The 14,522-nt window shown below is 45.3% G+C and overlaps 1 protein-coding gene across 1 annotated transcript in view; it reads right to left on the bottom strand.

The window, feature by feature from the left end:
- LOC121855082 (flavin-containing monooxygenase FMO GS-OX5-like) overlaps positions 1-9,555 on the bottom strand; it is a 68,612-nt gene extending 59,057 nt beyond the window's left edge. Inside the window, 1 exon segment of the mRNA XM_042349907.1 lies at positions 8,935-9,555. Within this exon segment, the coding sequence (XP_042205841.1) occupies positions 8,935-8,981 (47 nt within the window). The 5' untranslated portion in view covers positions 8,982-9,555.
- Between the last annotated feature and the right edge of the window lie 4,967 nt (positions 9,556-14,522).

The following is a 14,522-nucleotide window of genomic DNA, read 5'->3' on the forward strand; positions in this document are numbered from 1 at the left end:
CACAAGAGCCAAAATTATATTCCAAGATGAGTGTAGATGAGGTGTAGGGTGGGATGAACGAATGGCTGAACAGAACAGGGTGGCTTGGCAAAGATGGCTAAATGAACTTCCTCACCTATCACAGGTACACGTTCCAAGGTGCTACCCATCCAAGAATGCAAATCCAGTGGCTGCCGTGCAACTACACCACTTCTACGACGCCTCCCAACAAGCGTAGTGAGCTATATCGTATCTTAGGACCACGTGTGAAGATGGAACCCACCATACCTCCTTCGTGTGTGGCAAGGCCAAGCTAGCCCCTCTGAAACAGCAGACCATACCTCGACTCGAGCTCTGCGTGGCAGTACTGGCTGCCAAGGCACACAACCAACTATGACGAGAACTTGAATAACAAATAGACAGATCAGTGTTCTCAACAGACAGTACGGCAGTCCTTCAGTACAAATGAAACACCGAAAGATGCTTCCATTCCTTAGTGGCCAATCAAGTGGCAACGATACATGAGGACTCCAATGCAGAACAATGGCGCCACGTGAAGTCGGCACTGAACACAGCCGATGACGCCAGTCGTGGACTACATGGAACAGAGCCCAACGAGGAGGGCAGATGGATTCGGGGACCTGCTTTTCTCTTGTTGGAAGAAGACAGTTGGCCAAAGAGTCCAATGAGGATTCCAGACCTCACAGACGGAGAGCCAGAGGCAAAGAAGGAAACCACAGTGCTGACGACGAACGCTGACCCAGGGGAGGGTATCCTCGATAAGCTATGGGCCAGGTACTCCTCGTGGCATCGACTTCTGAATAGCGTAGTGTGGATTAGAAGGTTTATAGAATAGCGGCTGGGGAAGCGAAAGAACAAATATCACCGAAAACACAGACTCAAGGTCAGCGAATTGGAAGATGCAAAGTTAGTCATCTTAAGATTTATGTAAAGGAAAGGATTCCCTCGAAAACTCGGAATGTTACAACAGGGACAACCCGTGAGAGGTAGTGGCATGAGTCGACTGAAACCTCATCTAGACACACATGGTTTGATCAAAGGTGGCAGCTGACTGAAACATGCCGCTCTCCACCCAGACCAGAAAAATCCCATACTGTTGCCGAGGGACAACAGGATCACGGGGCTCATTGTGAGAGAGGTACACTTGACTAACTAGAGCTGGACACTCAGGACCAGTGGCGGCTCGTCGGTAGGTACTGTGGAACTGCAGCACCCCTTATTTCACCCGATATACAGTACAGTCGACCCTCGTTAATTCGGAGCCCTTTAATCCGGATTTCGGATAATTTGGATGAAATCTGAACTAAGCGAGGGACTGTCCGTATCAAATTTCTGGTTCTGGGATTGTCCGATAGATGGCGCACGCACCAGACCGCCAGTCATTGTTGACTTAGCGCCATATTCGAGTATCATTGTTGTGTTGCCCTGCAATTTTCGTTGATATTTCAGTGATTAGGGATCTTTCAGCCTTGTATTTTACATCATGTCTTCAAGGGGGAGTAATACGCTGAAGAGGAAGTATGTGACCATTTCTGTGAACCAGAAACTGGAACTTATAAGGAAGTTAGAGGCTGGTGCTTCGGTGGCTAGAGTTTGTGACGAGTATGGTGTTAAAAAGCAAACAGTTTCGGACATACAGTAGGATCTCGCCAATAACGACTTCCACAATAACGTTTTCGACATTAACAGTAAGTTACAATAGATACCCATTTTCAATAATAACGTCTGGATTCTCTTGAATAACGGAAATAAGATTTCGCGGGAAGCGTCCGAGCGCATCAATGATAGCGTTTGTTTGGCCGCCATGTTGATGACGTAGTTGTCCGCTCTGCCTCACTCTCACACACGCTCTGTGGAATACAGCGCTGCGCCCACGTGTGAGATTTTCGCCTCTATAACCAGTGGTTGCGAGGGTTGGTGATCAACAATGGCTTCCGTGTTTTTGCCTGTGGGGGCTGGGGGAGGTGGTGGAGGGAGTGATTTACCGCCTGAATGCCCGGGAACTTTTAAAGTGAATGAGAAAAAAGACCCCAAAGCTAAGAGACAAAGCCACAAGAAGCGTGCCTACTCGGTCAAGGATGAAGAACAGATTGTTAAGCTCATTGAAAGTGGTGCACGGAACATTGATATTGTGAGGAAATTGAACTGTCCTGAGTCTACAGTGCGAAATATTAATAGGAACTTAGAGGAGACCAAGAAGAGTATTGCGCTGGCTAAGAAATATTTCGGTAGTGATGGAAATGCAAGGCGAGCTATGAATGATAAAAGTGATAGAAACAGGTTGATAGTGATAACAGAGCATTTTCTTGTGAAATGGTTAGCTTGTAGAATGAAAGACAGTGCAAGTGTTAGCGGCCCTCAGATACGAGATCAAGCAAGGGTATTGTATGCTGCTGTAGCTCGAAAGAAAAACATTAAGTCTCCCCATCCTTTCAATACCTCAGTAGGGTGGCTGCATAAGTTTAAGATTAGAAGTGGCACAAAGTATGCAAAGTATCAGGGTGAGGCTTCGTCTGCTGACTTAGTGGCTGCAGATTCCTTCCCTGAAATTGCCAATCAAATCATTCAAGAGGGAGGTTATACCCTGGATCAGATTTTTAACTGTGACGAGACCGGGTTGTTTTGGAAAAAATCCCCTAAAGCAACATTTATCTCTAAAAAAGAAAAACAGGCAAAAGGTGTGAAAATGGCAAAGGATCGCTTTAGTGTCCTCCTAACCTGTAATGCTTCAGGTGACTGCCTCATGAAGCCTCTGGTGATCTACAAATATAAAAGACCAAGAGCTTACAAGGGATGTGATATGTTCAAACTGAATGTCTACTGGGAAAAGACAAATAAAGGCTACATGTCCACGGAGTTATCAAAGAAGTGGTTTGATGATTGTTTTGTTAAGGATGCCAAAGAATACTGCCGGAAGAAGAATGTATCCTTCAAAGTGGTGCTCTTTCTAGACAATGCCCCCAGTCATGCACGATTTCTAGTAAGACGTTACCCTAGCATTGAGGTTGTGTTTCTTCCACCAAATACAACCTCCAAAATACAGCCACTAGACCAAGAAATCATAGTGAATGTAAAGTTGCTGTACTACAAATATGTCCATGACAAGATGAGGAAGGAAACTGATAAGCAAGAAGAAGTGAAGGAATTTGCTGAAACTGTGAGCAGTAGCGAGGAGGAGGAGGAGGAGGGTCCACCCCTCGCCGCCTCCGCTACTCCGCCTGGCTCACACACCGTCTCTGCTGCTCCGCATGACTCACCCACCGCCTCCGTTACTCCGCCTGCCTCACTCACAGCCTCCGCCTCCACTCCTCCTCCTGGCATACCTTCAACCTCCACAGTGACTGTTACTGCCTTCTGGAAAAATTATAACATTCGCCAGGCAGTCAATTTCTTTGTAAAAGCCTGGGGAAATACTACGAAAGCAACCATTAGGCATGCCTGGTCGGCACTCCTGCCACAACTCAAGTCTGCCGAGACGAAGAGACAGCAGCCAGCAGAGCTAATGAACCAAGTGTTGGAAACCATCCGCAGTATCCCAGCCCCAGGATTTCAAGAAGTGACTCGGGAAGATTTAGAAGAAATGATGCAAGAAGGTAACACAAATGACGTCGAGGATCTCCTGGAGGATGAAGAAGGTGATGAGAGTGGTGATGCAGCGAGTGATGCAGGGGAGACTGAGCAGAGGAAAGTGACGACACAGAAGCTGTCACTCTTATTGGGTGTCTTTACCAGCCTTCAAGAGATGATCCAAGACATTGAGAGTGAATCAGGTGAAAGGGAGCACGTGATTGGAGTTATAGAATCTATTTCAAGGAAATACCAGACGCAGTACAACGAGCGAGTGAATGCCCGGCAGCAGTCACTCATCACTCGCTTTCTTTCACAACGCTGGCCAGCCGAGGAAGACCAACAGAGAGAGATTGAAGTTGATGAAGACATTGATGACATTGGGGAAACGCCTGAAGATTTTGACTTTGCGGGGTTTGATGAAGTGTTAGCCGAAGTGGGTGAACCGGGTGCGAGAGGCCAGCACGGGGATGGAGGTTCAACGCAGTAGCCTCCATGCCCAGCCACGGAACAATAAACACACCAAGCACCTCAAAAACTCCCCCAAGCTACGGGTAAGTGTTATATTACTCAAATTCTTTTATTCTGATGATTGAATAACAAATCCTTTTATTTCAGCTAACAAAAAGTGTTAGGCAGGGCTTCAAAGGGGAACAAATGGGTGAAATTTTAAGCGGCGTATCAATAATAATAATAATAATAATAATAATTAACGGTTTATTGGAGAGCTTGGCAGCCAGAAGGTTGAAAATATACAGTTACATATTTGGGGAATGGGTTACGAACATAAATAATATACAAGTGACATAAGTGACACAAATAAGACATATAGTAACTTAGATGGGGATCAGCTCAAACTACAGTTCATTTCCCAACATAGTGACAGTGTAGGAGCAGTGTTTACTGGGAGTGAATAATTGATTTTATTACATGTTATTGATAATTTTTGCTAATGGTTGGGACTGGGCTGTTCTTATAGCGATCAAGCCCGTGGCGCCGTATGGGCTGGATGTTGTGGTGTCGAATGTTACCTCGGACAGGGGATCTCAGGTGGGTAGTAGGGGCCGGTCGGGGTAGTGTAGAAGCTTCTTACCAAATTTGCAGATGAGGCCAGTAATAAAGAGCCTAAAGGTCAGTGTGTTGAGCTTGATATGTGAGTAGGAAGGGCTAGAATCTTGCATGCCCCCTCAATTTCTCTTTTTCTAGGTGTTTACGTTGTGTGGCATTTAGAGGAAGACCAGGTGGGGGCATAGGTGAGCTTGGGAAGTGAATGTTGTGTATACACTGAGGAGCTCGTGTGCGGAACCCGAGGGACTTGAGTCGGCGGAGGAGGTGGAGACGGAAACTGGAGGATTTGACAACCACTGGACGTGTGGTTTCCAATTCTAGTTTTGTTGTCTGCGAGACGCCAGGAGCTTCGCGGAATCTACAACCTGGAGTGTGTTCGACCTAGGGTAATGGAAGGAGGTGGGACAATGTCGGAGGAGAGGTTGATGCATAACCATGGTCTTGGTATGGTTGATGGTGACATGGTTGTTGGTGGCCCAGTTTTGGAGACTGTTCAATAAATCCTGGAAGGGCGGTATAGTTGGGGAGCAGAATTGTTGACGCTGATCCCAATGGTGGAGTCGCCGACATATTTCCAGCGAGCAGGGGTTTCCTCTTAGGGCATCATTGATGAGCATAAGGAAGCAGAGAGTGGTCCCATCTTGGTGCCTTGGGGACGCTTCTACAGGTGAGTGACTGAAAGGTGGAGAGACAGCCCCTCGGAAGCTGCACAGTTCTTGGCGCCGGGTCACTGAGGAAGTCTGTAAGCCATGGTACGAGACTTCTCCAAGCCCGAGGTCAATAGCTTTGTTTATGATTATATTGTGGTCGACTAGGTCGAAGGCTTTAGTGAAATCAATGAAGGCGACAGCTACAGACGTTTTTCAAGCTGGTGATGGCGGTATATGTAATTCAGAAAGCTGACAAGACAGTGAGTGGTGGAGGAAGTTTTCATGTTGCCAAATTGCTGAGGGTCTAATTCTGCACATCAGCATAAGCTTCAGTCAAACACAAAACTTTCACAGATTAGGGCTGGGTATTGGGGTGATTGCAATAGGTCGTAGCTGATTTAAGGATTGTGGGCTGGTTGACTTGGGCACTGGTGATACATAAGAGGTCTTCCAGTCAGCTGGGCATCTGGCTTGACTGAGAGAAGCATTGATGATGGAGCAGAGGGGTTTAGCAAGCCCGGGAGAACTCCTTGAATAGTTTCATTGGTAAGTCAATGGGGTAGAGCCGCTTTTAATTTTAGTTTGTCCAGGCGCTTGCTGCTCCTCAAATTCTACTAAGTCAGTGGGAAGGGGGCTGGTAGGTGGTTAGGAGAGCGTTGTGTCGAGCCGTGAGCGCTAATAACGGCGTTTTTCAGGCACCTATTAGACGTTATTGGCGAGAGCCTACTGTATGCAAGGCTAAGGACAAACTCACTGCATTTTCTTTGAAATATAATGCAATATTATGCAATATTAACCCCTAAATCGGTTAATTCGGACAATCGGCTAAAACGGACACCCTTCCCCCCCTATTAGTCCATTTTAACGAGGGTCAACTGTATATGTATTATATAATATAATATATCATATAAGTTTATTTATTTATACTTGTACAAGGCATTTAAAACTATTATCAATAATCCTTAAACTTAATGTCAATGGCCATCCTCTAATTCAGAGAAAACAACAAAAATCCCTGTATGTGGAACTGTCTTACTCGACAGTTCCAATAACGGGCGTTTGCTTTGTCGCACGCATACGCGAATGTCCTGGAGGCAAGCGGGGGCGAGCACTGGATCACACAGTGCCGATCTGGTTATCAGTGTGGGAGGTGATTGTTTACGCATCATCCGGTGTGATGCTTACGCGCCGTCTGCTATATCAAGTGTATTTGAATGTGATTAATTGTAGATGATGAGATATCATACTGTATGATATCACATCATCTACAATTTATCACATTCAAATACTCTTGATATAGCAGATGGCGCGTAAGCACCACACCGGATGATGCGATTCATACTCATAGAGACTACATTTTGTATTCATTGTTTTTTTCCAAAACTTTATTGTGTAGAAGAATTTGAAATAATTTAACATGGCCTCCTTGTTTTCCCAAGAAACAAGTTCTGTGACAGTGAGTGAACTTCAACAACTTAAATTTTCACAGTTGTCTCTTCATGAGAAAGTTGCTATTAAGACAAGAGGCCATCCCTCACCTGATATTCAAATATCTCAACCAGGAATAAGCAACAGTAAGAGGTATATTTGTAGCTTTCATTCAGAATGGTACCAAAGGAAAAATTGGCTCTGTGGTTGTGAAGTAAAAAATACATTATTTTGTTTTCCGTGTTTGTTGTTTGGAATTGGAAGTGATGTAACTTGAACAAAAGACGGCTTTAGAAATATAAACAAAATGAAAGAAAAAATTGAAAAACGTGAAAAGTCAAAGAAGCATATTGAAAGCGTGGTTTCACTCTCACTTTTAGGAAGCGTAAATATTAAAGAAAAACTTAGTGAAGCCTATAGACTTTCGATCAATGAGCATAACAGGAAGGTTACCAAGAACCGTGAAATTTTATCCAAGATAATAGACTGCATTACATTTTGTGGAAACTTTGAAATTCCTTTACATGGACATGATGAAAAAGATGATTCAGTAAATCCAGGTGTATTTAGGGGATTAATAAATTTTGCATCTAAATTAGACCCAGATTTAAAGAACCATTTAGAAACAAGTACAGTCTTCACAGGTGTTTCGAAGACTATTCAGAATGAGATACTTGACTGCCTGCTGCAGATATACCATGATGAGATAAAGAAAGAGATTAAAGAAGCTTCATTTGTAGCTGTCATGGCTGATGACACAACAGATGTTTCAGAACACACTCAAATGGTAATTGTTCTACGGTACGTGCTGAATGAAGAAATATTTGAGCGTTTTTGGGGATTATTTATCCCAGAAAATCAAATTGCAGATGGCATATCAAAATGTATTCTAGAGCAGTTAGATATAATCCTTCAAGGAAATAGACAAAAACTGAGAGCTCAGACATTTGATGGTGCAAATGTCATGAAAGGCAAAAAAGGGGCGTTCAGGCAAAAATAAAAGCAGTTTATAATAATGCTCATTTCATTCACTGTTAATGCGCACCAACAGAATCTGATAATGAGAAATGCAGCAAGTATTACGCTGGACTCAAGAATATTTTTCTCTAACGTTTTGGCTATAGCAACATTTTTCTCAAGATCACCACAACGTGTATCCATTCTCAATAAGCATATGAACGTCAGCATTCCGCGCCCATCCTCTACAAGGTGGAACTTTAACATACAGACCGTGAACAAAGTTCATGAAAATTTGCAACCTTTAAAAAGCTGCCTTGCTGAAATCCAGTTGACGGTAAATGCAGATCGAATCATTTCAAAAGCAACAGGAATTTTGCACTACCTGAATAATGAAAAATTCATGTTCTGGTTGGAGCTTTTTCATCAGATCATGCCTCATGTTGAAGTAATTTACAACCAAATGCAGTCTCGAGAAATAGATGTGTTTAAAGTACATGAATATATAAAAAATTTCCAAACTGCTATTTTAGAAATAAGAAACTCAAAGTAATGTGAGAATCCTTCAAAGACGCTCATGGCTGAAGCAAAGGAAGTATGTGACTGCATATGTGTTGATATAGTGGAGAGATATTCTTTCACTAAACAATTAGTAGCTGCTAAATTATTCAACAAGAAAAGCTTCACTAGTTTTAAGAATAAACTGCCTACAGCAGAGATAGGATTGACCACTGAAGCATATTCCATGATTGACAAAGAAAAATTTGAAACTGAACTTAGAGTATTCTACAGTAGGTCCGATATGCATGAATATTGCAGGTTAATTAACCTGCTGAAAATTATCTTGGAAAATAATTTAGATGGTGTTCTTAGTGAGATTACGAAACTCATAAAAATCCTCTTGACAATTCCTATGACTAAATCAGAGCCTGAATGCTGCTTTTCAACATTAAAAAGAATAAAAACTTTTCTGAGGAGCACTATGAATCAGGAAAGGCTAAATACACTTGCAATGATTTCAAAGGAGAAAAATTTCTTTAACAGTCATCCAAACATCAATGAGAAAGTTGTTGACCTTTTCGCTCAAAAGAAAACAAGAAGAATGGATTTTATTTTTAAATAAATTTGGATCAAGCTAGACTGGAGTATTTTATCTGTAAGTGTTAAATGTTTTTTTTTAGTATTTTTACCTTACTTTTGGAAGACGTGGGTGAAGGAATATCTCCCGACACTGCGTCAGTGACAAAGATTATTCAAAACTCACTGTAATCTCCACGCTTGGAATATTGTGATCATCTCTGGACAGTCCATCCCCAGGAGTCAGTGGATGCTAGAGAGAGTACCGGAGGCACTACCGAGCGCAGATTGCGTGGTGCGAAGTGTTAAAGTGAAGACAAAGGACACAGTGTTAATACGCCCAGCGACGAGACTCTTCCTGTTGGAAGGGGTCAGAGAGTGAATCTAATGGTAGGCCGTAATTTTGTGTGAAGCCCGACAGGGAGAGTGTTACCGCCACAGTAAGATAAACTAGAACTGAGAGAGAAAGAGATGGATAGCCACAGTAAGATAAACTAGATGAGAAAGAGAAAGGGAGAGAGTTGAGACAGTGTTCACAACGAACTTTGGTGAGGTGTTAAATGGGCGAGCCGGCCACATGTCACTAAGCGAAATGGAACTGGTAACAACTGTGTGAATGTCTGAGGGACAGTCTATCGCCTTCTACTGTAAAGGCAGCATCTGGATTCTCGTCAGCCAATATCACCAGCATTACATTAGATTTGTTCTCGTTGATCTAACACTAGATCCCAAAACGTGAGTGTGATTGTGAACTGTTGAATCCTCTGAGAACTCTAAATAATTTTAAAAAGTGAAATTATGTAGTGAATATTGATCGTATTATTCAAACTGTGTCTTGATGTACCAGCAGTTGTTATATGTGAATTGTATTCAACAGGTTTTGACCGAATTATACTCATCGCCTCAACTACAAGGGTCTTATTGTCCTGCACAAACGAAAATCGCTCCTATGAGCGATTACACCTAGTGTTATGTCATATTTCCTCCTCCTTTTTTGCTATAATTTCCACCACTTATTTAGCCGTTCAGGTGGTTGGTCTATCCAGTATTGGTACAGAAGGAAGTCGGACTCAGAGAAACCTGTGGTGTTTGGTAGTGAGGGTCACACCCTTCTCACGTGTGTCTGGGCCGAGTAGGACTCAAATCCTTGATGTAGTGGTGAAAGACACATATTTTACTGCTCTACCACCAACACCCATTATACCACCACCACCAACACCACCTGTACTACCACTAAAACCACCTGTACCACCACCACCACCACCTGTACCACCAGCACCACCTGTACCACAACCAACACCTCCTATACACCACCACCACCTGTACCACCACCACCACTACCACCCCCTGTACCACCACCACCAACACCACCTGTACCACCACCACCAACACCACCTGTACCACAACCACCAACACCCCCAGTACCACCAACACCACCTGTACCACCACTACCACCACCTGTACCACCACCCCCTGTACCACCACCACCACCTGGCTGCTGCACTGTTTCAGGGTTACAAAAGTGAAGTTAAAGACATGCAACTTGGTACCCCTCAAGGTGGAGTACTTAGCCCCACTTTGTTCAATGTTCTTATGAATGCATTATTAAATTTAATACCAGACAACCCCAGCAATATATCAATCAGCTATGCTGATGATATTCTTATACATACTAAAACTCATCGTGAAATGCAAACCACCCTGAACCATGTATACGCAGCCTGTGAACACCTCGGTCTTATTATCTCCACTGAGAAAACTAAGGTGTTCAACAAACAAGCTGGGAACCGCAAACGCGGCCCCGCCAAGTTCAAGATAGGTAACAACACTATTGACTATGTTTCTTCTTTTAAATATCTTGGTGTTTCCGTCCCTTGTACCCTACCTGCTATACAACAGCTAACCCGCCAATGTACTGACAGACTGAGACCTCTTAGAAGTGTAGCGGGGTACAGCCCGCACTATGGTGCTAATATTAGAATTGTTAAAACAATGTACCTAGGCTATATAAGATCTCTGATAGATTACCACGCACCAGCCCTGGTCATTCGTGACGGAAAGGCGTTGACAAGCTCGAGAAAATGCAAAATAAAGCCCTCAGAATTATCCTAGGATGTCCCATGAGCACTAAAGTACTTAATATGAGGAAAGAACTAGGTATACCCAGTGTTAAAGATAGAATAATTGAAGTCAACTCATGATAGCCCTGAGGCTTCTGCGTGGTGATCCTGATAACATTGTTTCCTTAAAATTGCTAGAATGTATGAACCATGGGACTACTGAGTCTAAATGGATCCAAACTACAGCTACACATATGAAGATGTTTGGACTAGACCACCTGTACAAAGTTGAGACACAACAGCGCTTCCTGCCACCCTGGCGGACAGTTCCCTTCGATATCACAATACCGACGTATCCGCCTAAAAAATTAATTACACAAAGCATTTATCTCCAACACACTGCCAAATTGAGAGCCCTTGAACACATACACACTCTACAGACTGATGATAATATCACACAGACCATCTACACTGATGGATCTCTAAACACCGCCTGTGGGAGGGCTGGAAGTGCTATTGTTGTGACTCAACCTGACGGTAATATAATTGAGAAAGGAGTTAGAATTAACAACTGGGCATCCACTCTAAAAACTGAATTAGTTGCCATACTCACAGCTAATAAATTCAGTGAAACCACTGTTACTGACAGTCTCATCATCACTGACACTCTATCCTCACTACTTGCCCTTGGTACCCTAGACTCAGGTTGTCACGCTCTTGTCTCTGAAGCCAGACACAAATATGCGTGCCTTGTTGACCGGGGTGTCAGGGTCAAACTGTTGTGGATCCCCTCTCACATAGGCCTCATAAAACATGACAGAGTTGATGCCCTCGCCAAACTCGCGTCTAACAAAGACACCGTTGAATACAATTTGGGTCTGTCAAAAGAACCCTTAAAACTGTAATTAGGAAAGAACTTATTGATGAGTTTGACGCAAGTAGACAAGTGCAAACAGGCACTAGTCGATCCATAGTTTACCATGATGAGATGTATCAAGTGAAACATGTATATGGAGCAAGTAACAAGATCACTAGATTACAAGATGTTGTAACCGCTAGATTAAGGTTAGGATATAAGTACCTCTGGCAGTATGTTCCTCAAGCAGATGTAAACAAAACTAAATGTAAAGTGTGTGGCCATACATATGGCCACACACTTGAACACTACGTCCTCGACTGTGTGAAGATAGAACCTTTAGGGACAGGTCCAAGCACACTGTGTGTGAAATGGCACAACACTTCATCTCTAATGGCAAGATAGCCGACATATTAAGATTGTATCCACTTTTTTGCACTTAGTAACTATATCAGTTCTCATGTACAGAACCAAATACGCAATGTGCTTGAATACCTCTCACGTAAATATGAATAACAAAGTGTGAGGCCAGACATACTGCCTCACACGCCTGTTCTCACGCATTTGTGAATAAGTTACCCTTTATGTATAGAACTAAACAAATAATGTAAATGAAATACTGTGTAACTTTCGGTGCCATAATATCCTGACAACCGGGGTTAATTATTATGACCCTTTGTAAACCCTACTCTGTAATCCTTTTGCGCTACCGCTCACAGGATGAGTGTGGGGTGCACAATAAAGTAGCCGCTGCAAGCGGCAAAATCAAATCATGTACCACCACCACCAACACCCCTGTACCACCAACACCAACACCACCTGTACCACCACCACCAACACCACCTGTACCACCAACACCCCCTGTACCACCACCACCAACACCCCCCTGTACCACCACCACCAACAACCACTGTACCACCATCACCACCTGTACCACCACCACCAACACCACCTGTACCACCACCACCACCACCTCACCACCACCTGTACCATCAACACCACCTGTACCCACCACCACCAACACCACCTGTACCACCAACACCAACATCCCCTGATCCACCACCAACACCACCAATACCACCAACACCACCTGTATCACCACCACCAACACCACCTGTATCACCACCACCAACACCACCTGTACCACCACCACCAACACCCCCTGTACCACCACCACCACCTGTACCACCACCAACACCACCTGTACCACCACCACCAACACCCCTGTACCACCACCACCTGTACCACCACCAACACCACCTGTACCACCACCACCAACACCAACATCCCCTGTACCACCACCAACACCACCTGTACCACCACCACCAACACCCCTGTACCACCACACCACCACCTGTACCACCACCAACACCACCTGTACCCACCACCACCACCACCACCTGTACCACCAACACCAACATCCCCTGTACCACCACCAACACCACCTGTACCACCATCACCACCACCACCTGTACCACCACCCACCAACACCACCTGCACCACCACCACCAACACCACCACCACCAACACCCCCTGTATCACCCACCCACCAACACCACCTGTACCACCACCACTAACACCACCTGTACCACCACCACCACCACAACCTGTACCACCACCACCACTCTGAACCACCAACACCCCCTATACCACCACCACCAACACCACCTGTACCACCACCACACACACCCTATACCACCAACACCACCTGTACCACCACCACCAACACCCCCTGTACCACCACCACCACCACACCTGTACCACCACCACCACTTGAACCACCAACACCCCTGTACCACCACCACCAACACCACCTGTACCACCACCACTAACACACCCCTATACACCACCACCACCTGTACCACCACCACCAACACCGCCTGTACCACCACCAACACACAACCTGTACCACACCAACACCCCCTGTACCACCACCACCAACACCACCTGTACCCACCACCACCACCAATAACTCTATACCACCAACACCACCTGTACCACCACCACCAACACCGCCTGTACCACCACCACCACCACAACCTGCACCACCACCAACACCACCTGTACCACCCACCACCAACACCGCCTGTACCACCACCACCACCACAACCTGTACCACCACCAACACCACCTGTACCACCACCACCAACACCCCTGTACCACCACCACCACCACAACCTGTACCACCACCACCACTTGAACCACCAACACCCCTTGTACCACCACCACCACAACACCCCCTGTACCACCACCAATAACACCTACCACCAAAACCTGTACCACCCACCACCAACACCACCTGTACCACCACCACTAACACACCCCTATACCACCAACACCACCTGCACCACCACCACCAAACACCCCTGTATCACCACCCACCAACACCAATCGCCCACCACCACACAACACAACCCCTATACCAACACCAACACACCCCATACCCACCAACACCACCTGTACCACCACCACCACCAACACCCTGTACCACCACCACCAACACTCTGTACCACCACCCCACCAACACCACCTGTACCACCACCACCCCTGTACCACCACCACCAACACCCCCTGACCACCACCACCAACACCACTGCACCCACCAACACCCCCTGTACCACCACCACCAACACCCCTGTACCCCACCACCAACACTCTGTACCACCAACACCACCTGTAACCACCACCACCACCACCTGTACCACCACCACCAACACCCCTGTACCACACCAACACCACCCTGTACCACCACCAACACCACCTGCACCACCACCACCAACACCACCTGTACCACCACACACCAACATCCCCTGCACCACCACCAACACCACCTGTACCACCATCACCAACACCACCTGT

The sequence above is a fragment of the Homarus americanus genome, unplaced genomic scaffold (genome assembly GCF_018991925.1).
Source record: "Homarus americanus isolate GMGI-L3 unplaced genomic scaffold, GMGI_Hamer_2.0 scaffold39088, whole genome shotgun sequence".
Classification (NCBI taxonomy): domain Eukaryota; kingdom Metazoa; phylum Arthropoda; class Malacostraca; order Decapoda; family Nephropidae; genus Homarus; species Homarus americanus.